Source organism: Crinia signifera, chromosome 7, assembly GCF_055691185.1.
Source record: "Crinia signifera chromosome 7, ASM5569118v1, whole genome shotgun sequence".
NCBI lineage: Eukaryota > Metazoa > Chordata > Amphibia > Anura > Myobatrachidae > Crinia > Crinia signifera.
Window position 1 is genome coordinate 147,985,166 of NC_139223.1, and position 27,110 is coordinate 148,012,275.

General features: G+C 38.6%; 1 protein-coding gene across 1 annotated transcript in view; it reads left to right on the top strand.

Annotated features, from left to right (window-relative positions):
* The first annotated feature begins 4,987 nt into the window (after positions 1-4,987).
* The window catches only part of FIGN (fidgetin, microtubule severing factor), a 132,575-nt gene continuing 110,452 nt past the window's right edge, over positions 4,988-27,110 (top strand). Inside the window, exons 1-2 of the mRNA XM_083153932.1 lie at positions 4,988-5,640; positions 6,303-6,474. Of these exons, the coding sequence (XP_083010058.1) occupies positions 6,450-6,474 (25 nt within the window). The 5' untranslated portion in view covers positions 4,988-5,640; positions 6,303-6,449. The remainder of the gene's footprint in view (positions 5,641-6,302; positions 6,475-27,110) is intronic.

Genomic DNA, 27,110 nt, shown 5'->3' on the forward strand with positions numbered 1-27,110 from the left:
TGCCATTTGGCATGGCATAATGTGTATGACATTGTGCAATCCAATATGCTTCTACACAATTGCAGTCATGCTGCCACTTATGTTTGGGAATGGACAGGATGGTGGAACCGGCCAAGTGCAATGAGTAGTGTTTATTTGAGCACTCTGCACCTTTCAAAACCTGTGCAGTACCTCTTCCCTGCCTGGGGTGTCATGGTTTGTTGTGGTGTTTCTAGCACAGGTGTGGTCTATAGCTCAATACAGACCAGACTGTACTAGAAGTGGTATACAGTCGACACCAATGCATGTCGACACCAAAAGGTCGACATGCACTGGGTCGACCACTGAAGGTTGGCATGGCTTAGGTCCACACCTGAAATGGGTCTACAGTCAAAAGGTCGAAATGGGGTTTTCACTTATTTTTTGAGCCGACATGTGCCGACAGGTGGTATTTCATGCCCTTCCATCCACTAAAGCATGGATGGAGAATAGACTAGTGTGTCGAGCGAAGCAAGGCGCCATGTCCAAAGTATGGCGAGGGGACATGGTACACTTTGACACTTTCTCGAGTCGACTATGTCGATATTAAGGGCAAAAAAAAAAGTAAAAACCACATGTCGACCTAGCCATTGTTGACCTAATGCTTGTGTGTTGACCTTCCATCCATGCCTAAGCCATGTTGCCCTTCAGTGGTCGACCGAATGCATGTCTACCTAATGCAGGTCAACCCTATGACCCATACCCCTAGAAGCACCAAAGCAGACAGCGACACCCCAGGCAGGCAAGAGAAACTGTATGGGTTTTGAAAGGTGCAGGGAGTGAAAATGAACACATACAAATTTGGAATGAGATATACTGATGGAGCCATTTTCATTCATCCCAACAGCGTTTTGAGATGGGGACGCGCAAGCGTCTCACACGCTCACATGTCCCATTGCCGCAAATGGGGCATGTGAGTGTCTCACATGTGTCAGAGGAACTGTAGGTAAAAGTAGGATGATGATGATGATAATGACAGTACTAGAGAACCACATGTGATTGGCTGTTTGCATTCTAATCAGTATAACCATACAATATGCTTTGAGATGGGGCAGTTTCAAAGAGGATGAGGCACAGGTGAGAAGACTCTGGAATCATGCAGGAGTCTACTATGCATATGCTGGCTTCTTCAGTTATAGGCCCAGATGTAAGCTTCAAAAGTGATAATATAGAGAGTGATAAACAGCCAGCCAATCAGCTCCTGTCTGCCATGTCACAGACTTTGTTTGAAAAATGTCAGGCAGGAGTTGATTGGTTGGTTGTTTATCACTCTTCATTTTATCACTTGCCAATGCTGGACTCCAGTGAGGTAAGTACTGTATGATGCAGGGATGGGGAACCTTCGGCCCTCCAGCTGTTGTTGAACTACACATCCCAGCATGCCCTGGTAGTGTTGCTATTTGGCAATGCTAAACTTGCTGCAGGGCATGCTGGGATGTGTAGTTCAACAACAGCTGGAGGCCCCTGGTATAATGCATGGATACAGGGTATGCAATATGGCTTCACCTGGATCAAGGGGCCTCCATCTTTCCACCTACTTTGCATGAGCTCCAATATTACAGAATCTTGTATGACAGAAATAACAGCGAGAGCTTGGCCGTTTCTATTAAAGTATGTTGCTTTTAATATTTCATGTCTGTTCTTTTAAAAATATATACTGACCCGAACCCTTTCCCCAGAGATCTTTTTTTTTTTTGTCTTTTGCAGACACTGGTTACTGTTTCTCTCACATAAAAGCATAACAGACAGTTCTGCCCAAGTAATATCATTTGCCAAGGCTAAGCAGAAAATAATAGCAAAATGAGAAAATGGGAAAAACAATATTTGAAAGAAAAATATAATTGAATGCACATTTTCCTATGTTCCTATGTTTCCTAATTGTGAAACAAATATGCAGCATTATATTTATTCTATGTAATATGCAATCCAAAAACTGACAATGGTAATATTTTGCAATAGTTGTGGAGAGAACTGTAGTGAAGTGTTGAAAAGATTTCAGGAAATGTTGGGCCTGATTCAGACCTGATTCTAGCAATCAGGTCTGAATCAGGCCCAACATTTCCTGAAATCTTTTCAACACTTCACTTCACTGCATGTACTCGCAGCCTAGGGATCAAGTAAAGGTGCGTACACACGGGGGCGATTTTGTCCAAAATCGCGGGAAATATGGTCGCTCAGCGACCATATTGCCCGCAATGGGAGTGTGCACCGGCGATATATCGCCGGGTGCGCGCTCCCGTTTTTGCCCCTGTGGTGATCGCTGGTCGCAGGAACATGCTCCTGCGACCAGCTGATTACCCTCCCTGAGCACCCTCCCCTGCTGCTGAACTGTGAGAAGGGACCAATCGGCGCACACTCATGCTGCAGACGGTTGAATCTCGTAAGTCTGACCCTGATCCACCAGCCATTTTTTAAGGGGAGGGGGGCACCAAATTTCAGCTTGCCAATGGGCCGCTGGGATGCACTTACGCCTCTGACTGAACTGTTACATATAACAGATGCTTCTTGTGCATTTACATACATATGTTTACCTTTTTGGATGTTTACTTCTTTGAAGGTAATTCTTTGGACATTTACATACAGAGCAACAGAGCAGCGATAGCCGCTACAACCAAATCTGAATGAGAGCCAATGTGTTCTGGCATCCCTGTAATGTGAGATGATGTGAACTTTATGGGACATAAACTTAACAAATGCTGCACGTGGTGTTTCTGTAGAAGTATTGGGTCCTTTCAAAATGTTGCTATGGAACCTATAAAGTTTTAGATACTCCCATAACTAGAGCTTATTTTTAGTGTTGGGAGTCAATTAACCTACAGGTATAGGGCCTTATACACCAGATTGACATTGGGCCCAAACGCACAATCCCGACAGGTCGTGTGACGGGTTGTATGCACTTCATGTGCACATCATGAGGTGTTTACTCACGATGCATGCTCCCGCGGGTTGAGTGGTTGGTCCTCTGATCAGACTGCTGCATGTCTGAACAGTTGTGAATTGGAGCAGGTCGTGTTTGCGTTTGATGGCTCATACAACCGGCATCATTTGAGTGGCAGTTTTCAATTCATGAGTCTGAGACTGCTGGGGAGATAAAGGGAAATCTTGACACAATCATGATTGTGAGCAGGTCGTCCTGATGTATGGCTTTCATTTTTGGAATGTGGGAGGAAACCAGAGAACTCGGTGAGAATACACAAATGGGTTTATTCTGGTTGACTCCCAAGGCTGCAAATTCGCAGCCTTGCGAGTCCCCCAAACCCCGCTTGATGAATGCTGGGTCGCACGCCCCCCCCCCTCGCAGCGCAGGTTTGCCCACATTGGCTGCAAATGGATGTTTAACATAAACTCTGGGCTCTGGGGACCCACCACCATTGTTCGATGGTCTCCGCCGTCGAATGATGGCGATGGCCTACGCATATGTAAGGTTGCTCTGATCAACCTTACATATGCGAGTCCTCTCGGGGGAAGTAGGCAGGCAGTTGACATCCAGTGATGTCAGCTGCCCGCCACCCGCCTGTCCTTCATGCCTCATTACCATGAGAATGCCCAGCGTTGGGCATTCCCATATGGTAATGAGGCTGTCTGGCGCCCCACGATGGGCATTCCCATATGGTAATGAGGCTGCCTGGTGCCCCACGCCCCTCTCCACCTGCTCTGTAGATTGCGTGCACCCGGCGAACAGAATGTTCACCATGGGTGCACACACCCTGCATATGCACATGCGCAGAAATGCGCATGCACACAGCCCCACCATCGTATTTCAGTAGGTTCCAACCTCCACACTGTCTGAGTAATACATATGGCTGAAAAGCACAGTTACAAAGTTAAAGCAATATACCGTGTTTAGTTGCAGGAGGGTGTTTATGTTGCAATGTAGCTTAAACTAATGCCACCTAGAGGCGGAAAATTCTTTAAGCTGCTTCCTTCATTTAAATAATTAACTATCAATGATAAAGTAATTATGTCTCAGGCTTCTAAAGCAGAAAAAATGCGACCAGTCTCGTTGCGTTACAGGCATGTCATTAACCCTTGATACAACTACAGACATAGCTTGTACTTTGTCATGTTTTTGTTTATAAATACACAATTTAATAAAACTCTGTTCCGATCTAACCTGTTTTATCTTCTAAATAGCCGGCTGATGGCATCACCTCTAGATCATATGTCCAGAGATGATTATGGTTGATGAAAGCGGAATCTTGTACACGAGCTACAATCTCACCCAGTCTATGTGCCTCTCTTACAACCCCAGGCTATTTCTACATTTCCATGTACAAGTCTAACCCTACAGGCAGTTTTGAATTTGGATCTGGACATTGCTCCATGCGGACTGTATTTCTAGCATATGCCATGGCATAATATGTCGCCATGGGACACTGCCTATCACCCTACCCTTAAACTATAGGTGACCAAACCACAGGGTTTATTCATACATTGTGGCAACGATTTAATCATAAAGTCTTATATCAGTGTGACTTAACTATTTTGTCAGGAGATGAACTTCTGGAAATTATTTTTCTCCCCATTAATACAGTTTTGAGTTCATTGCAAGTCCACAAATACAAAAATAATCAGGCTGCAGATGCTGCAGAACCTCTTAGAAAGGATGACATCCATGCAGTACATTTTAGGAAATGCACCTAACTGCCTTTAAGAGCTGTGTCATTATTATTTACCAGCTCACATCAAGAGGTTCTGCAGCAGCATCTGTTTTTATCTTCTTTTTAATTCCATAAACTGCCATCTGCAATTGGCTGCTGTTATTTAAGCCCTGCTGCTACTGTATAAACAGTGAAAGTGTACCTGCAGCAGCGTCTAGAATCATTTGCAGCACCCTCCCACAATATACACAATAGGACAACAAACCTGCACATGCACTGCAGTAAATCACTGGTAAGTACCCCACAAAGCCCCCCCCCCCCCCCCCTTATGCTTCTTTAGTCGAAAATCCCACTGTGAGAGTGTGAAGTCATCAATCAGCAGCTCTGCAAACACCCCCTACTGCATGCTGCTGCCTCCTGCTCACATCTCTTCCTTCTCACCCAGTCAGTGCTGATCCTAAGGAGAGATCTGGAGGATACTGACTGTCCATGCACAATGCACAGATGCTAGCTGGCTTCCTTATGCATTGGGTCACTCAGCCTAGCAGCAGCAGCAGCACACAAGGGGAAGTGCTAGCTAGCACCACAGACCTTGCATACCTCAGGCTGGGGAGAGAGGGGCTGGGACAAGGGGAGTGACCACTCCACATCCATCAGACGCCAGCCTGATGCTTCCACCAGTCCAGCCCCCACCTACAAGGAAAACAAGATTGCGACCCTGGTTGAGGGGTTTATACCAGAAACACAACACTTAAACTTCCAGCTTTTATTTAATTTCCCCTTCCCTTTAAATCTGACTGCATTGGTTCTGTGGAACTGCAGAAAAAAAATATATTGCTATATATATAATAATATTCCAGGAGCAGAGTGAATGTCCCTCTATTGCACCATGTGCAGAACTCTCTGTTTCTCATCCAAGCCATGAGCTGCCGTTTCCACTTGCAGAGATTCCCTTATTCATCAGCTAACACAGCAGATCGATGCATCAGTAACCTATCTGCTCCCAGTGTCACATATGCAGGTAAGTGGTGACTTCTCATCTACTTGTGTTCTGCCATAGTCCAGTCTGGTGCTGTTTATTTGCAGGATGAGTCTTTTGGTCTGTAAGTACCGTGCTTACAAATAATGCAAACAATGTATCAATAACCAGGCGTGTGTATTATCCGGCACCCAGCCTGCATCTGCAGCTGGCTTATACCAGGGACTGGGATCATGGGGTTGTACCAGTGGCTCATTCACAGTGAGAATGGGCTTTTTTTATGTTTATTTATTGTTCTGTTACAATTGTCTATTTAACTGTAATATAATTGAACTGTAAACAGCAGGGTGTGTTGAGGCTTTTAAATAACTAAAGTTCTAAGTGGTTCTGAAGAAGATATTAGGTCTCTGCTAATAAAAAAGTTAATGACACAATCTACTACTGGGAAATATGTTCAGCAACATTTTGCAGGGGGAGGGGGGGCAGAAGCATGGTGGGCATAATGTTATATAGGGTGGGGGGGGAGGCTGCATAATTTAATAATGTGATGTTATTAATGGAACTCCTGTTGGTATCAATGGGAATGCATTTGACAGTGTTGCATTTCTTTTGCTTTTTGTTTCACTGCTCCTTGCATGTTCTTGCTTTTGCTGATTTGAGACCTCTGTTGATGTTGCTTTCTACCCTTAATTATATGCATGTAGGTTAAATGAATACCTGACGACAGGGCCCACGTTTCAAGCCAGTGACATTTGATAGCCGAGGAAAAAAAGTGGCTTTAATGAAAATCAACCTTTGGAATTCCTGCTTGTGAAAAATCCCATTCCGCCTCCCGTGCAGGCACTGAAGACATGATCAGCAGCAGCAGTGTATATGGTATGTCACTTCTGGAATTTACTTCACATGTGTGTAATATAATAATGACAGCTTAATAGCATTGGGAAAGAGAGCGGAACTCTGTGCACTGCTTACAGACTCCAGTGGAAACACACAGTGGTTTGAAATACCAATATTTTTTATTTAGCCACTTCGGTTACTCTTTTACACACATGACTGTTTATTGTTTATGTTAATATCGGTTTAAAGTTATATAATGGACAAACCATCACCTACGGTACAGAAGGGAAGGAAAAGTGTACGCTAATAAAAAACAAAAACATAGTGTATTAAAGTGTTCTTCACCACGTCTGTCCTAGAGCTTATAGTTATCACTATTTTTTTTTAATTTGCCTATTATATCATTATACCAGCATCAGTATAATTGATAAAATCCTCTTCACAACTCAAAATAGCCGGTGATCGATTGCTTAATGATCTAGTTGCAAAGGTTATTTTGCAAATGTTGTTTCTTTTTGATTTTTTTTTTTTGTACTTTTTAATTGTTGTTTGAGGAAAATAGCTACTGACATTTTTTTAACCTTCTCTCTCTTTCTCATTCCTTATCCCCACCTCTCCATGCTAAAGGTCAGTTCAGATGAAGTATGAAGGATTTAAAGAGATTTTTGGGTTTAGTGTTTTTTAGAGCATCCAGCATATAACATAAAAATAGGAAACTTTGGGTAGATCGGCTTGTTATCCTGCACAATAAATACTTAGGTATATAAAGATATTATCAAATAACACTAGAAGGCTTTTCCCAATTTTTTTCCAAAATAAATCTAAAAAAAAAAAAAAAAGGACAGTTATTGTCAACATTTTACTTGTGGGGTTATTCATAAGAGGATGCTAATACACACTCTTATCATGAAACCTATTTGATTGCCTTTTTGCATTTGTGTTACTTGTTGACATGAGAAGATCAATAAGTAGACTGTTTATTTTGCATGCACATAATCTGGAGTGGGAAATGTTTTGTGGAGAGCAAAAGCTTTTCCCGAAGCTGTTGAAGCGAATTTGATTGCCAGATGGGAGATTTCCCTGTGTGATCTTAAAGCTGTAATATATATTCTGAGCAGATTGGACTTCTGTTGGTGATGAGGATATTACATTTTAGAAATTTGAAATCAGCAGTAGTACAAAGCACAGGAGGGTCACTTACAGGGTTGAGGTTTGCTGTCCTAATTTTATTTTACTCCATCAAATATATATTTTGTATTTTATATTTTGTGTATATTTGTGTGCAGAAATCTGCATTTACCCTCCATGTGAACAATTGTATTTTTAAATTAAAAACTGCTGTTTTGTTAAACTGGTCGTACAACCTACTGACAATCACAGTAACACAACATCATTTCTAATATGCATTGGATTAGAAGTAAAAAAAAAAAAAACTCCTAAAGTTTCCCAGGGGTAAGTAATGCCTGTTCAATTCAGCATAGCTGAAGTATTTTGTTTTGGACTGAAATGCTGGGAATTGGGGACTAACACACTATTGCCTACTCTGCTGTTGCAAATTAAAAGTGTGTTTCGGTCAGGAAATGAAAGCTACAGTGTGTCTTTTGAACAAGTCGTTTATCAAGAACAACATCTATCACGCTGTGACTTGTCACACTGATCCTCTAAAACTTGGCTTCTATGTGAACGCTGCTTTGATGTTTTTTTAATCCTAAATTTATAAAACAAGTTAAGAAAACAAAACAAGGACTTGCTCTGCACTGTTTTTTTAAAAAAACAAAATAGAAAAAAAAAAATAACAAGGCAAAGCACATATGTAAAAGTATATCATGTTTACAACCTAACAGCACTTAAGCGATACAGCACATGTAATCTGTGTACATTGTAGCTGTTTTGTTTACATTTGTGCTATGCTGATTGTGTAGTGATTTATGTCAAGGTTTAGCTTAGGACTTTATGTGTGTGTGTTTTTTTTTTCCTGCTAAAGAAAACAGTCAGAAGGAACTCGAGAATTATCCTATAGCGATAATTATTTTTTATGGTCACCTTCTGAGACATAAGTAGTCGATAAACATGTGTTCCAATATTTTGTTATTCTTAAATAAAACATACAAAGATGTCTTAAATAGCATAAACACATTTTATGAGCCTGTGTTGTACATTGAGATATTACAATGAGTACTTGAGATAGGTGATTTAAGAGTCATTTATCATAAAGGAAGCAGTTACACAAATGAATACCACATTCAGCAATGTTTGTGTTGTATCACTGGTACTCCCATCTTATCATTAGGCTATTAATATTGATGTGTTGCTTTTGATAAATCCAACAGGTAGCTTTATAATTCAACTAACTTTTTTCACTGTTATTTAAAAAAACAAACCCTCACTAATACTGTTTTATATCCTTTTGTATAATAATCTCAAACTGGCTCCAGCAAAAGTGATAGTATTTCCATGTAGTTTTTAATTTTGGCCTATCCTCAATGATTCCTTTATCTATTGATTTTGTTTGTCGCTTGCGAGCAGGAAATCCGAAATATTTTTTCGCGGACCATATTTCATTGGTGCGTTTTTTATATTTGGTTTAATTTCCAATAGTCATTTTTTATATGTGTAAAATATTTATTTTTCTGGTCAGGTTATATTATTGTACTACAGGATATTATGTCTTCATATTAGTACTCCACTGTACTGTTAAATACTTTTTTTACATTTATAGGCTGTAGGTAGGTGACAGATAATGACTTACATTAAGAAGGTATGTTTGATCCAATGGGTGACGTTTGCATTATAGACTTATGACGGTTATTCTTTGTTTAGAAAATAGAGTTTGGAGAGAGACATTTTAGTTGAATTCTTTGTGTACTCAAAAGTTTGTGTGTTCCGTTTGACACATTACTGCTGTGCCATTGTGCCTAAAGTACAATATAATAATGAGTTTGCTGGCATTATCATGGAACTTATCTTTAGATTTATTCTAAGTTTCAGCTGTGGTTGATAATACTAATATTATGCTTTTACTGTAGTTAGTCAGTGGGTTTGTTTTTTATTTGCTAAGCTAGTCCCCTACAGGTATCATGTGTTCCTTATAGTAGGGAGCTAACAAATTTTTCTTATTTTCACCATTTGGAACTGTTGTAAATGTTGAACTCCCTTTGACCACAGACCTCGCCAGGGACCTGCATGTGTTTGTATTTTAAATTTAGTGGAAGGAAAAATCTGGACTGTCAGATTCAATTAGTGGAAAGTATTCATGAAGAGCTGGGCAAAAATGATTGATCTTGCCGCATTCCTAATCAACAATTAATCAGCTAATCAAAATGGTTGTAAAAAAAATAAAGTCTTAAAGATTGAAAGAATAGCTGTTCTGTACCATAGGAGGGGGAAATAAAACAATGACAGTTCAGAAAACAAAAAAAAATACATAAATTGTGTTTGCAGCTGAAAAATAAAATTGGATTTTTTTTTTTATATCCCCGCAATGCAGGGGTTAAAAGAGCATCCTTTGCAAAGGGACAATGTTTAAATTCCCAAAGGGACAATGTTTAAATTACACTTGAAATGTTAACACTTTGACGACAGTGGTGCAAACAATACTCCATTCCAAGGTAGCATGAGGGTTAATCTATATTTATTGTCAGAATATTGAAGGAGTTCCAGGATTTGTATTATGATATATTGATTTATTTGGAGGTGGGGAACAAAACAGCTCTTTTACTCAGATACTCTTGAGAGGCATTAAAGTCCAGTATTCTTCTGATTAGCAGAACTTGAATAATTGATATATCTGTAGTTTTTTTTTTTTCTGCTTCCATGAGTCACTGATAGTAAAACTGTAGAAATGGATCTACAGAATAAGAATTTCATCAGCACATGGAATAATGAATTGTTAAGCAGAAAAAAATAAATCTCTCAGCAGGAGAGAGAGAGAGAGAGAGAGAGAGAGGAAACTTTGCAGAATACAGCAGAGTAGGCACTGCAGCATAAGTAACACAAGGATTGACTGAACAATTACTGTATAGAAGATGCTCTTTTCTTGTTGCAGTTATTAAACATACTGTAGATAAAAGCTATTGCTGGACTTGAAGAGACAGCAGTTCAGGTAGACAACCATATGTTTGTGCATAATGTTAACACTTCTGTTGCCAATACTGCAAGCTCAGGGCAAGCTTGTGACATGGGTAGATTCTGTGACATGGGCTCATGAGCCTCTGCTGACTTTAATGGAAACTCCACGTGTTTGCAAATTGCACAACAAAGCAGACTATCCGCTGCCTGCCAGTCACATAAAGCAGGCAGGTAAATAAAGGGCTATCTGCAGTGGAATAGTCAATGCACTCTGTATTATAATAATAATAATAATAATAACAACAACGTGTAAACATTACATAATAATTCCTTGGTGCATCGAACTTTCCTTTAAGTGTTATAATCTAGATAATATAATGTCAGCTAGAACCCATTCATAATAATAAAAAAAATAGTTTCAAATAATCTTAATGTAATAATCCTTCATTAATATGTTGGAAGATGAGTATAGATTTCTCGCAAAACCCATCAGAGTAAGATTTGGGCTATATAAGGTCACTTGTGCATTAGACGAGATTTTACTTAGTTTTTCACAACATCGTTTTTATCAAATTAGATTTTTTTTTTTAACATTAAGGGAATATTTATCAAAGATAGATAAAATTGTCTAATACCAGCCAAACAGCTTCTGCCTTACATGTTACAGGCTGTGTTTGAAAAATGTCAGGAGCTGATTGGTTGGTACTCTGTCTATTACAATATCATCTCTTTGATAAATACCCGCTATAAATGCTTTAGGACATAGTGGAACCTAGAGTAACCACATAGCCGAAACAATGCACTATACTGTGTGCTTGGTGATACATTGTGTTACGTGCAAAATCCACCTACAACTGGAGATAGATGGGTAAAAAAACTGTAGACTTGTTCCCTCTTTTAACAATATGCTTTTAATAAAACATTGATGCTAGTATATAGGGGACATGGTCCTGTTATCAGGTGACATTGCACTTGGTGTAGTAGTATATCAGCGCTTTATGCATTGCAGTTAAGGATTTCCGATTTTTTTTCTTTTGTTTAAAGGTTCTTTTAATGTCTTATTTTCATGCATTTTATGTATATTGGATTAAAGAGTATGCCAGCGTTTTTTCTTTTCTTTTATATATGATATGCTTGTCCTAATAAAGCATGAGTCTAATTTCCTGCAATTAGGAAACGCTAATACGAAAATGTGTTGTAATTACTTCAGCATGAAAATGCTGCCTGTTGCCAGGAACTCTGTATTCACATCCCCAACAGCAGTGTATATTAACTTAGTTCACAGCTAGACACAAACTGCTGCTAATTCTTTGTTTTTGTTTTCATTGAACAAAAGAGGATTTTTTTGACACTGCTCTCTATGAAAGAATGATTGTAAAGCTTGGGATTTGTCACATAATGGGACATGGATGGGTGAAATCTTCCATGCCAGCATGTTTACTTCAATCCTGAGTTTAACCCACTCAACGCCACAGTTGGATGTGTTAATACCTCCACAAAGTTAGGGCATTGTTTGTTTTAGTTTATCTTGGTTCCATGTACAGAGCAATCAGTCTGCAAACAGAACCTTTTTCTGAAATGTTGACTTGCTTAAATGTAAGGTCATTTATTAGTATTTATAAGGAAAGGAAATGTTTTACGGGCCAGTGGTACTTTAGAAAATAGCATTTAGTTTTCAAATAAAAAAGGGCATTTCTCTGAATTGGTGTCTGCAATGAATCTGCATCTGCAGTTCCTCATGGTACAGTACCTATTTGGGGAAAAGGTTTAATTATGTGGCTTGAATGAGGTATTCAATGACTTCACTTAACCCCATCCGGGCAGGCTAAAGAAGATTTCCATAGAAGAAAAAAAATCTCCCACATGCGCTAACGTGGTAACATAGAATGATTACCATAGCTTGAATTTGCTCTAATATCATTAAATGAGTTGTGTAATAATTAGCCGGTACAATAGCACTATTTCACTTCCCCAATATGCGCTATAATATTGTATAGCCTCCAATGTCACTCGGTGGACATTGTTTTCGCACATAGTGTATAAAAGCTCTTTTCTAAAACTAGAAAAAAAACTTAGAACTAATTCTGTTCTAAGATCCCATTATTCTGTAAATTTCAGGACCATTATATATATATATATATATATATATATATATATATATATATATATATATATATATATATATATATATATATATTGTGTAGATTCTGGTTTACCATTAACCCATGTACACTGATTTATGATTTATAATGAACTGCAACATTTGGACATAATTTAGGGTGCATGTTGGTAGACCTTGGTCTTGGTGCCCTTTTTTAAGGAGTGGTTTAATGTCAAAGGAAGCATTAGTCTTAGATCTAGATTCTAATTCTGTTATTGTTAAATGAAAATGGTGTGAAATAGAAGCATTGTCTTTGAATGTGTGTTTGTGTGTGTGTGTGTGTTTGTGTGTGTGTGTATGTGTATGCGTGTGTATATATATATATATATATATATATATATATATATATATATATATATATATATATATATATATATAAGCACACAATATTTTTCATTGGCTTAGAGGTGTCTACTGCTGGCACAAATATAGCTGCCACTATGTTAATCGCTGAATCTTTCCAGTATTCTATGATGAAAGTTTGTGCAATTGGTACTGGCCACCTGTTGCAGTAAAGCAAGTAAACCTGCAATAACTAATGGCATAACATTTGTGCTGTCTGTACATATTACAATATTTGCAATAGCTTTATGAGATTGTACATATGTTGTACATATGTTTTTGTTTATTTATTTCTTAGTGTGTGTGTTTTTTTTCCCCCATTTGTGAAGTAGCGCCACACATGTGTGGATATAGATCATTCCTCTGGGTCTGAATGGCTGGGTGTTTACAAATTCTGTTATTTTCTTAATTGGACACATGTGTTGTGATGAAGTTTGACAAATAAGTTAATTTCCTTAGACTCTAATAGAACTGACTGTGACTGCAGCCCCGACTACTAATATAATTCTTGTTCCTTAATTATCGTCTTTTCTTCTTATGAAACACTTTGGAGTGATCATTACCATGAGATCAATGAGCTGAAGTGTTTGTACACAGTTTCCAAGGAGTAAACATTTGTTACAGTAAGAAAGTTTCAACCGGATTAGAATGCAGAATTGTGTAAATGCTAAAGACAGAATTGTTCAGTATATAGTATCTACCATTTGGCCTATTAATATTACCCATGGGATAACCATACCATCCATTAAGGGGCATTTATATCAAATGGTAGTGTAGTTGCTCGGATAAGAGGTAAAGTGTATATTTACTGCAGTACAAATGGTTAACTTATACAAAAAATGGACAATGCATTGTAAATAGCCTCTACTATTGTTTTTTCCAACTGAAGTAATCTGTAAATAATTATTTAATACCGTTTGAGCATCAATTCATTAGTGCAGCATAATTAACTGCATTTGAAAAATAACTGAGTTAAGTTCAGAGAAGAAAAGTGTGTTACGGGTGAAGTGGATTACGGGGAAAGACCTGTTTTACATATGTCCTAAAACTGCATAGAATCCATTTGCTACCTGTTGCTGATAGAGGTAGGTAGGATGGATATCAGGTGTCTTCAAAGATATGTCAAGAACCACACATATAGTCAGGTTGTAGCAGGCAAATATGCGTGGCCATTCTTAGCTACGAAAATAGCTAATGATATTGAATGTATAAACTTTATAGAAATAAAACAATCAAGGAGCATCTGTTCAATAGAAATCACAAAGGATGAACATTGCCTCGTGTGTGCTACAGGTACACTTTCTTATACAAATCATTACACATTCATTTTCATTTACAGTATGTGTTGTATCTTGGACAGTCTTATTATGCCAATTGTTTTATTTATTATTTTGATTTTTTTTTTAAACAAGTGTTTTTGGAAAGTGCTAGTGTCAGATCTTCTGGGATCCAAAGGGAATGTATGTATGTGGGGGAGGGGTGTCAGAGGTGGTGGCCTCAGTTTATTTTTTCAGGGGGTATATTCGTCTTTTTAAAAGATATTCTTTATTTCTATACTCCTTGTGTTTATAATTATATATTATGGTATAATTAAGCTTTGACTGAAGCACTTTCCACCTCACCCTCACCCCTCATATTATGGATAACCTTGGTAATGAAAGTGTTAAGTCCTTTTTGCAAATGCGTTGTTCATTATTCCATCAGCTATCTCCTAATTGCCGTTTTCCCCTCTTTCAGAGGAATTTGTGTTTTTGTTTGTTTGTTTTCTGCTCTATATACATTTTGCTTGGTTCTTTGTGTGTTTCCTTTTGCAGTTGTCTTTTGATTATTATTGTGTTTTTTTATTTTCAATAAAAAAAAAAATAATTTAATACCAGCTCTGCAAAGATAGTTTTAGAGAACTAGCTGTGAATTTGCAACACTTGGTTTGTCTGCTACACAGCATCCTTTCCTCTTTCTGTACCCTAAAATGTGTCATTCATGAGGTTGCTTTGTGAATGATCTTGTTTGTGCTGCATTTTCTCATTGAGGACACTGTAAGTTAATTCTGTATCTTATAATGCCATACTCTTTTGCTTAGAGATGAGAGAACCAGCAGTAGCATCACAAGTACAGTTATTTCTTATCGTCTTGTAAGAAAGGAAAATTTGAACTTGAACTCACTGATTATATAACCGCTCCTTGGAATTAAGAAGTTTGAGGAATATGTTTTCCTTTCGGATAAAAATTCAAAAAAGTTATTTTTTTCTCTTGAATTATTTTCTGTCTAGTGATTCTACCACCGTAACCCATTTACCTATAATGTAGAGGTTTGTTTTGTTGAGCTATTGTTCTTTCTAACTGAGAAATAATGAGTGATGCTTTGAGTAGCACCACTGTCTGGAACCAGGGGTTAGACATCCCGCTGTTGGTTGATGAGGCTCTATTTGTAGACTTCGCTGGGGACACTTGGCTTTTCCATAGACCTAACAGGCTATTGGTATCACAATGTGATGTCTAAGATACATTTAAATCAAGCAGCCGTTTCAAGTTGCAGCAGAAATCTGCAATGGAAAGTCCAACAAGAATATATCTGAATGCACTTGTTGGCTAGCTATTTATTTTCAAAAGCTATTTTTGACATCACTCAAGAACGGTTCTGCTATGAACAGCCAAATCAAAAGGGGAAAAAAAAAAGGTAACTAGATTCTTTTATGCCTCTGCAAACCCAGACGCTTAAAGATTGTTTCTGGGAATAGAAAGAATTGAGCCTATATTTAATCTTCTGTTGCTTGTGTGTATGAATGTGTGTAGGGGGGAAATCCTTTGATACTGTAGCAGAACATTTTGCATTTACCACTAATGATAATTTCACCTGGATGTTGATAGTACACAAATCATTTTCTTGCCTCTGTTTCAACTGGATGTCTGTGCTAAGTGTCATTGGGTTCTGTCATGATCCTGATCAGTGCAGTGAGATCCAGACCTGATCCTGAATTTTCTTGATGTGATCCTGCACCATTATAAAAAAAGAAGATTTGTATTTTTTTTTGGGGGGGGGGGGGTGAACTATTTTGGCATACGGTATGTCCAAATTGAAAGACTTACCCTCATTGGCTGGCTTGCATCACATGATCTCCTTTAGAAACTTACGTGCACTAGCAAATCAGTTTTGACAGTCAAGTTGTCAAACAAGAAAAACAGCCAACTACTGTATATGAGTGGGTTTTTTTTAAATCTTTTTATTTATATATTTCCACTCCGAGTGATAAGAATTGAATAATTGTGTTGGGGTTCAGGCCTGAGTGTATTGCTCGTGTTTGACTGGTCATGTGTCAGATTGCTGCAGGCCCTGCATTTGTGAATAATCACACATGAAAACCAACATATACATACGGAGCTACAAGACCATTTTACTTTTTTATTCTGTAATCAAAACCTGATCATTCTTAAGGGTTTTCTTTTTAAATACCCACTTACGTAAGGCTGCAAATATCAACAGGTGGTTTCAATGCCACAAGGCAAGTTGAGATGAGTTATTTTCCTCTCTAGGAATCCTCTTTCTCTACAATGAGGCAATTAACAGCAAAAAGTCTCAGTGGGGAAATTCCAGCTCCAGGCGACTATAAGAACAATTTGGCTTCTTTAGAATTTTTTGAAGACCAATTTTATCTATTCCCTTCTTTTCAATTGTATAGAGAAAATGTAGCTTGATTTCAGAACTGGTCTTTTCAATAGAATCGAAAAGTCATGTAGAATCATATAGTTGTGTGGATACTATTGTTATCTAAAGTTAGCCTTACTGACACGCTACAGAAGTTTTACAAGGTTATTATTGTAAGTAATTAACATTGTAGTTTTACCCCTTAGTATAGGTATTCTTTATATATATATTCTGGAATGTTTAATATCTCCATGACGACAGATATGCTTTGAAGTGTTTGTACAATTCTAATCTTATCTCTTGTGATAACATTGCATGTAATCTGGCATATGTGCAGACATGGTTAATCAAAGATAGATCCCGCAACTTGTTTGACTAATGTTGACAGTTTAAATACATTAAGTGGGATGAACAATAATTAGCAGTTAACATTTAAATGAAGTGAATGTGCCAATATTCTGTAAACTAAGAGATAGAGAAATAGGTGTATTTTTATATTTTGTCACAAAAAGAGGCCTGTAGGTGAGTTGATGTTGAAGCTTTGGCCACACATAAAGATTTATCTAGGTTGCTTGAAAGCTCTGATAGACAGTACGAGATCAATGCAATGTAACACGTCTCTAACAAGTCTCATTATGGGAATTGTGTGTTTTAGAGCTGCCAGGCTCTTGTGAAAATAGTAACTTATTGATCACCTTAGTACAAAAACTTACATGGCTGCATTGTGTTGTACAGTTGTATATAGTGCTGTATGTGTGCTTATTGTAGTGATCAAAGTTCACTCATGGCTACATATCTAGGGGGGGGGGGGCATTTACTAAGATGGGAGTTCTATTTCACGAGGGATGTTGCTATGGGCAACCAATAATATACTATCTATTATTTCGAGAAGGTGCTAAATCATTAATATAGATTCTGATTGGTTGCCTATAGCAACAGCTCATTTGAAATAGAATATCCATCTTAGTAATGTTGAGTCACCTTTCCCTTATAGAAAGGATAATGCAACAAATTGTATGGACAGCTACAGGGCTGTCTCGATCAGTGGTTCTCAACCTCGGTCCTCAAGTACCCCTCAACAGTGCACGTTTTGCAGGTCTCCACATAGAACCACAGGTGAAATAATTAGCTCCACCTGTGGATCTTTTAAAACGTGTCAGTGAGTAATGAATGCACCTGTGCACCTACCGGGTGACCCTGAAAATGTGAACTGTTGGGGGTACTTGAGGAACGAAGACATAATTCACATGCAGTTGGTATCATAACTGTTTGTATTATTTTTAATATATTTTGCATCATTTTGTATATTTTTATTTTCATTTATTTTCTCCGAATACATTTGGCAACAAACATTGAGTATTGAGTAACAGACCAAAACCAGAAAGGGGAAGATGTTACAATCTATTACGTGATTGGCAAGAAATCTTATGGGAAAAATATAAACCAATTTTGATCAACCTATCAGATACACATTGGTGCTGGGGGGAGGGGCATCTTTTAACTTCACCTATATAACAATATCTTCTGTTGGAGGTCTTTCAGCCACACTAACTGTGTCCCATCGGATGCAGCCAAAGTGGATAAAGACTTGGTTTCCCAAATGACCTCTAATAGAGCAAAATTAAAAGTCTAATTATAAAGATTTTACCCTTTTATACTGTATGCACCTTAAATACAAATTCCATTCAGTGGATGTTCTGAACAGTCCATGATTGCTTTTTCAGTGTTGTATTACTGGGTCGATGTACTAAGCCTTGGAGAGATATAAAGTGGGCAGAGTTAAAGTACCATCCAACCATCTCCCAGCTGTCATGCTACAGTGTATGTATGAAAAATGGTAGTTAGGAGCTGGGTGTTTGATCCACTTTATCCCTCTCAAAGACTTAGTACATAGACCCCAAGGTGAAGGACTCATTCCTTGTATACAGATGGCAGGCATATCATATACATGGCACATTGTGGGTGAATGTAGAAGGACACATCTGTATATGGGAAGGCCTAGCCACAAATTTGGTCCTATATTAATTTGCTGTGTTGAAAGATTTGCCTATGAATACATGAAATATATGTTGAGGTGCCCATACACTGTACAATCGCTGGGTGCGATGAGATGCATACCTTTTGTACTAGATCTCATCTCATTGCATTGCAAAACTTATATGTTATGCGATGCGATCTAGTCCAAATTGTATACAATAATTGTACCTTTGCACACATTGCAGACATCAACTGTATCAGTGGAGTCAATGGGCCTAATTCAGACCTGATCGCAAGACAAATTTGATCTCAAACTGGACAAAACCATGCTGCACTGCAGATGCGGCAGATGTAACGTGCAGAGAGAGTTAGATTTGGGTGAATTATTTTGTTTCTGTGCAGGGTAAATATTGTCTACTTTTATTTATACACAGAAATGTAGATTTCAATTTGAACAACCCCCACCCAAATGTTACAGATGGAGACACGCTCATCTGAGCATTCCTTTAGCAATGGATGCAGGAGCATGTGAGATGCTTGCGTGTCCCTGTCCCGGCGCAGTGAGGAGGGTCGCCTCAGCGTGCCGGATCACCAAATAGCATAGCTCTATCTGTACATCTGCCTCCCCTGCAGTGCAGCATGGTTTTGCCCATTTTGGGAACAAATTTGTCCTGTAATCAAGTCTGAATTAGTGCCAATCAGAGCCGGTGCAACCACTAGGCAGGTCTAGGCATTTGCCTAGGGTGCCGGCCACTGGAGGGCGGTAGTGAGCTGAAAAGCTCTACCACCGCAGCAGCAGGAGAGGAGCAGGACAGAGAGCCGAAGGAAGGAGCAGGAGCAGGTGTTCGGTGAGTAAACACTCCCCCCCCCTTCCAAGCAGCACGGCAGCCATATCGCCACCATGCACCCCCCCGGCAGCTGGGCGGACACATTGCGCACCAATACAAACAATGGTGTCAATATTTCTGAGAATGTAACCAATCGGCTCACTGGTTGCTAGCAAATGTAATCACTGCATGCTGCCTCCAATCTGTATATGATAAGTGCACTCATCAGAATATCATCAAATAAAAATCCTAAATAAGCATAACCTGGTAAAACAATTTGATCTGCTGCACATATAGTAGGACAAAAGAACACAGAGACTTACAAAAGCTTAGTTAGTTATAAATGCCCTAACACTCATTAGAATGTACAAGCAATGACAACTGTTATGAAACCATTGAGGAATATGTAAAGTCCTCAGGGAGGTAGGTGTCTGTCTGCTGTATGGGGGTCATTTAAGCCTGTACATTGTACTTTTGCTAAGTATGGTATGCGTTTCCTGCAACACTTTTTTTTTTCGCTTTATATAGTTAGAGCTCATTAATGATTAAATGCCTTGCAAGTGATTTCAGGAAGTAAAACAGCAGGAGATCACTTCTTTTAATATATATTATGTGGCGTCTTCATTTTCAGCATGCTTCTAGTGAAATTCCACATTAGTCATGCTTATAAATAATTTTTATTGAATTTGGGAGTACACTAATTTCGTACAGAAGCACTCAGTAGAATACAGAGGATTTACAGTAGCAAACTCAGCTAAATCTACTGGCAAAATAAATATCGCAGACTGAATTTTCCCTGGCATCCTTCACTGTCTCCAATGCCCACACACAATGAGTTTGACTCACAGTTAAACTAAAATCAGTGCAGAATGGTACACATCTTGCTGTGCTTCAGACACCTATGTACTCTTCACCTGTTACTAGTTATCATCATCATCGTCATCATCATTATTATCACCAGGACAAGCAGTAGCCTACACCTGGTGCAAATGATGCATCTGGAAGCATGAGAGTCTACTCTGCATGGCCAGCAGTTGTGTTGACATGCCATCACTAAACTTATAAGCCAAGTGAGCCTGTTCGGTCGGATATGCACTGTAGATGGGAAAGACATGTATACAACTCTGTAGCACCTATACTTTCGAACATTTAATTCGGAAGCATGGCTGATGACATTGTATATTGTTGTGCATATTATAATTTTTTTTAATAGGTGATGGATTTGCAATTATACAGGTGGCTATTGACACACTTATACTTGCTTCTAAATGTGTCCTATAAAACATAGTTTTTTTGGTACTTATGTATTATCTGGGCTCCCATGTTAAATGCACCCCATTTTTTCATACCCCTACTATCCAACTACGCACGGAGTTGATTTTATATAGTGTGGCGAGCGCAGCGAGCCACCGTGCCCGAAGCGTGGCGAGCGCAGCGAGCCCCGCGAGGGGACACGGTCTCATAAGAAAAACGGGAGCCCAGATATTACATAAGTACCGTTTTTTTTTTTGGTACTTGTTTCCGAGCATGGCGCCCAATTTTTTCATCTTATGGCATCTTATGCCATCGCATCACTTGCCATATAGCCGCATGCGATGCGATATGATTTTTTATTGTATAAGCACCCTAATGGGTGCTAACATTGTTAAATGTACCCCCACGCCACCACCACTATCAACGCAAACCCGAAGCGTGGTGAGCGGCGGTGGTACGCATCTCCAGTTTTCATACCCCCACTATCCACGTCGTCGTGGAGTTGATTTTAGATAGTGTGGCGAGAGCAGCGAGCCACCGAGCCCAAAGCGTGGCGAGTGCAGCATGCCCCGCGAGGGGACGTGTATTACTTTACATGTATTCCGCGTCCCCGCTGCGCTCGCCACGCTTCGGGCTCGATGGCTCGCTGCGCTTGCCACACTATATAAAATCAACTCAACGCCGACGTGGATAGTGGGGGTATGAAAAGGTCAGAGGACACGTACTGCCGACCCTCGCGGGCTCGGTGCGCTCGCCACACTTCGGGTTGGCGTTGATAGTGGGGGGGTGCATTTAACATTGTAAGGACTCATCTGGGTGGTTGTACAATAAAAAATCGTATACCATCGCATTGTATGGCACTGTATGGTATACAATGCCATATAATTTTTTACTGTACAACATCGCATCCCATCGCATACCATATTTAGCCTTATGGTATACAATGCGATGAGCGCCGTGCTATCGAACAAGTACCTTTTTTTATAGTTGTATATTTCTTGGAGGAGCTTTTAATTTGTCAATTCAATATACTGGCTTTATTTGTACATATATACATAATAAGGCTTATGGGTAAATTTAATAAAGTTTCGCAAATTAAAAGTAGGATGTTTCCCCTAACAACCAATCAGATTCTAGCTATAGGTATCATTTCGCTTTTGCATTCTAGAAAATTTTAAAAAGAATTTGATTGGTTGCCATAGGCAAAACCACCAGTTGCCTGGTTTAGAAGCGTTTGGAAATCTACCACTTAGGACTGGGCGGAATTAGCCTCAATATTTTACTGTACAAGAAGGAGTGTAGTAGCCTTGGACTATTCACTAACCACAATAAGGGCAGAATGCCAAATTTATCCCAGAGTTTCTCAGGAGGAGGTGAAAAGAAATTGGAGTTGAGTGCAGCCTGTGTGCCTTAGGGGGCCTACGCATGGGACAATTTAAGGGCATTTTCTAAGCAATCTCACTAGATCACTTAGAAAATGCCCTTCCATTGCTCTGTCTGTAGGGGCCTTAGCGATAGCAATGTGCGGCCCCCCACGTCGCTATCGCCTGCCAAATAATATTTAGCATGCTGGATGAATCTACTTAATTGCCGTTCATCTGCCCATTTCACAGATGGTGTGGTATTTCGAAGGATGATGGTTCAATCCATACACACTAGAGAACTCTGTATATGTGCTTCATTCTGGTTTGACAGCATGCTGAAATCTGTAACATAATTCTCTAATACTCAGAATATTGTTGCTAACCAATATACTATGCTTCTTACAGAGGTGTTTATCTCTAGAGATGCAGCTAAAAGAAACTTGATATAAGTTTAAGTGATTTTGTTTTTGTTATGTTGGTTTGAACTCACTGAAATCGGTTTGTTCAATATATCTTATTGCTTTTGACTAAAGACAACATTTTGGGACTTAAAGGGCAAATAATTTCACTCTGACATTAATATATATCATAGACTGTGTATTACTCAACTGAATAAAATACATAAAGAACCTGGTGTGTACGTAACCAAATAAGTCCATTACTCTCTTTCTCTGCAACTCTTTTCAATATTTAAAGGGCTATGATGCATTAAGAAAGCAGAGGGATGAGCCTGATTTTGAGTATGCTGTGCACCGTGCCAAGGACAGAAATTGAGTGGACATATTGTTCAGTCTTTCGAGCCAATCATTTTATCTATGAATAGGGAGTGTTTGGTTGGTAATTGCATGGAGATCATGAATATCAGAGAAATTTTCTATCTTGTGGGAGTGCAATGCATTGCAGCTAAGTTCCATGCTTGTTCCCAGCATGTAGATAGTGATGGGGTGGTTTGAGATGGAATCCTTTCTACTTGACATGGGGTGGGCATAAGGCCAGATAATAATGATTATGGCTGTGGACATAAAAATGATGGCTGGGATGGCCTGCTGCTGCTGGCAGTTGTGCAGGCAGGGGGTGTCGGATTACACAGAAATGCCCTAACAGACAAAAGATGGCAGATCGGGCACCAAACCCCCCCACCCCATGACAAATTTACACAATTCGTTGGTCAATGGGGAGGCGTTGAAGCAAATATCCTATAGATTATATGCTTTCAAGCAGGGCCCTCCTACCTCCATGTCGGTTTGTATCTACCCAGTTTGTTTAATCACTGTTGTTTCCAATTGTAAAGCGCAACGGAATATGCTGCACTATTTAAGAAACTTTATATACATTTAAACAAAAATTATTCAAATAGTCTCATGTTATTCTGCCCCACCCCCTCCCAATAGACCTCTGAATCACAATATTTTTACATCATAAGGAGAGGCTAATACCATGGTTCCCGGTCCCACCCTCATCCTGACAAAAAAATACACTTTTTTCTGCATTGTAGAGGTTAATATTCCAAATAAGACATCCAAGTTTTTTTGTGTCAGAAAAAAGATATTTTTTTCCCAGGAAGACTATATTTTGAGATTTATTTAAAAAAAAAATGTATTTAACCAAGGTGGAAATTGTAGTGTCCATCTTCTTTCTCCCTATATCTTTGATTCTTATTGTAATATTGAGGTGAATTTTCACCATCCTCAAGCTACTTCTACATTCTTCTAAATATGTTTTTTTTTTTGCCGGCTTTTATCTCTTGTAAAATGTAAAACTAAAATACCAATTATTTTATATAAATGAAGGAAATATAACTTCCAAAAATTATTTTGTATTCATTTTTTATCTATAATAAATAATGGGCAAGGATCTTGTTCTTGGCTCTGTGTCCCAATTACGATATTTAATTGAAACCGATCACACTGTGAGGGGCCTTGGCATCCTGACCTTTCAGAATGGTTTCTAAATTATCGCCCTAAGCATCTCACATTAAGGGCAAAGCCTCCAGCAATAGAACCTTGTGAATCTTTTGCTTACTGCATAACTATCATTTGTGTTTGGCAACATTCATTTATGTGACATGTATTTAACAAAAGCCAAGTGCACACACGTAAATGCAAATTACTTAAATATAATTAGATTTTAAGGTGTCAATTGTTCTAATAAAGACTAAAAAAATTTAACATTTTTCTCATGGCATTTGGAGTTTATTCATTCATTATATATAAGAGTTGCAGTTTTTTTTTATTCATTCTACTATAAAGTGATTTGTTAAATATAACAATTTGGAATGTGTAATGAAAACTATTTATTATTTTGGTTAAGAATTATAAGTACCCATAACCACTCAAAGATCTGAGAGTTATTTATAAACTTTGATCACATATGCGCTTTTGCATTTAATATTCTCAACCAATCATATACTTTCTTTACTTAGCTAACACAAAACCTGGTTGGTTGCTTCTTTTGGTGAAAGCGGAGTACACATGGAGAAAAAAATGAAATACAGATGGAGCCCCTCTCATGCTTGCCTGGCGCTCACCAGAACGTCCCCCCTGGCAGATAGGGACTCCATCAGACTGCGACGCGTGTGCACCTCATGTGCACGCACGTCCCAGGCTCTTGGTGGCTGGGCGGCAGGACCCTGCCCAGGGAGACAGGCAGGGTTAGGGGGAGTTCGGGGCGCCGGATGGGACTGGCAATGGAGGCAGGAGAGGTGGCGGGGAGCTCTGTCACATCGGGCCACGTGCGCGTCTCGTGCGCACACCCCCTGATGATGGCTGGCAATGGAATCACCAGCCCCTGCAAGAATGAGCAGCGCTACATCTGTATTTCTTTTATTTCACATCCAGTTGCTTAATTTTGCCATGTTTTGCCAGCAGTTCCAAACCCTAAGCCAGGAGAATGGATTGACCACCACTGTCCCACCTGTATTGTTAATTACTTGGCTTAAATACAAATTTTCTTAATGTACAGAATGGCGTACCAATCACGAAACTTTGTGATATGGCTTGTTCCACTGGCTAAAACTTGATATGCAGAAAATGGTGCTTTTCTCTTAAATTTAATGTATAAAGCCAAAAAAGGAATTAAGAATTGTGACTTAATAGTGTGCTAATAAAATATTTTTTCTTGTGTGTGTATACTGAACTATACCATCAGCATTTACGGCTAAGAATGTGCTTCTTACATGCAAAAAAAAAAGTTTCCCTAATGTGTTCAGTATATACGTTAAAACTTCTGCTCTTAAATACGGTTTTCTTTTGTAAATCTCTATTAAATGTTTTTTTTTCTTATTAAAAATAGAACTGCAAAGCATAATTTAAAGTTTGAATTTATTAGACAATTTGATTGGAAGTGTCCAGAGGAGTCAAACAATGGAATTTATGAGTTAAATTAAATCCCCTTATCTAGCTAGTTTTACACAGAATGAAGTGCAATAATTGCCTATTGTTCAACTTAGAAAGAACCAAGATTTTATTTTTCTTGAACCAACAGATTAATGAATGTGCGTTCCAATATTACAGATATTTTGTAGAACAAATTCAGACTGTATTAATGGGCATTACAGCTTTAATCTTCTGTTTTTGTTTCCTTGATTGTGCAAAAGCGCACTATGCTCTACCATAATCACTTAAAGATGTGGCATACAGCTCCAAAATCTGTTTTCAATAATATCCATTATGTGAATATGTTAAAACTGTCTGTTGGAGTCATGTAGACGTTAAAGAGCTGAATATAATCATTTGTATTTATAGAGTGTCAATGAGCAGAATGTTGCTTGTTCTTTGGCTATTGGCTAATGTTTTTCGCATGTTGTCAACTTAGCAGAGGTCATCAATAATGTGAGGAACAATGTAGAAAGCCTTTATATTTTTAATTGCTCTGTTCAAATGTAGTTCTTATAAAGAATGTGTAATCACATAGGTAAATGGAATGTCTCAAATCAAAACTTTTATAGTCCAATTGTCCCCTAATATAATGATTTATTGAACTTTGAACTCTTTGGGCTGATATTGTTACAATAGTTTAACTGGCGGTTTGTTTTTGTTTTTTTGGAAGAATCAGTGGCCGGTCACATATATCCAGTGGGAGCATTTGTTTTATGAGCTGAAAGAATATACATCCTGTCAAGTTATAAGTAACATTCATAGGCGATCGGTAGGCTGGTTGAGCATAAAACATGGCCCCCTCTTTTGTTTGTAAGTTATTTGATATTTTTTAGACATAAAACGTAAATTTTAAATACATTTGCTCAATGTTCATTGGCGATCAATTACAGCTCTGTTAAAGTCTGCTAAGTTATTTTACCCACATCTTTAAAACTGTGTCTTGATGGGATCTACTATAGTTGACAAATGTGAAATTGACACCACTGACAGTGCCCCTGTTTATTAAGTAACCAATCCATGCTATGCATTTCTGCAAAGCACGTCCACCCATCTGTCAGTCACTTGGCTTGATGGAGAAGCACCACCCTGTAGCAAGGTAATCCACTGCAGGTAAGAGAGGGCATGATGGACATATCCTGTTAAGATTTTTCTTGAAATATCCAGCCAGTATTTTAGTAACTTTTTATTTAGAAGTATTATCTGGCCTGTACCTATTAGTCCTCTAAATTAGTCATGTGATCTGACTAATGCCAGTAGCTTTAACAGACTAGCACAAAAGCGGGCATGTTTTTTGGCTCCCTGAAGGTCTTATTTATTGTTATTTACTAATATCTGATCCCCCCATGCTATGTGTTACCTGGTTTTCCCCAACCCCTTTTTTTTTTATCACCATGTGTCCAATGTTGACACGTGTTACCATGTGCAAACATGTGTGTTATGTATTACTATGTGTAATATGCTGCCCCACTGTGCCATGTGTTAACCTGTGCCATAATTTACCCTTTATTATGTGTTAACCTGTGTCACTTGTAGTATGTATAAGCATGTGCCTCCGGTGGCATGTGTTATCCTGTGCCCAACTTTGACATGTCTTATCCATGCTTTGCATTATACAGTTCCTTTTGTTACCCCACTATACCATGAGCTACCCTGTGCCTTGCC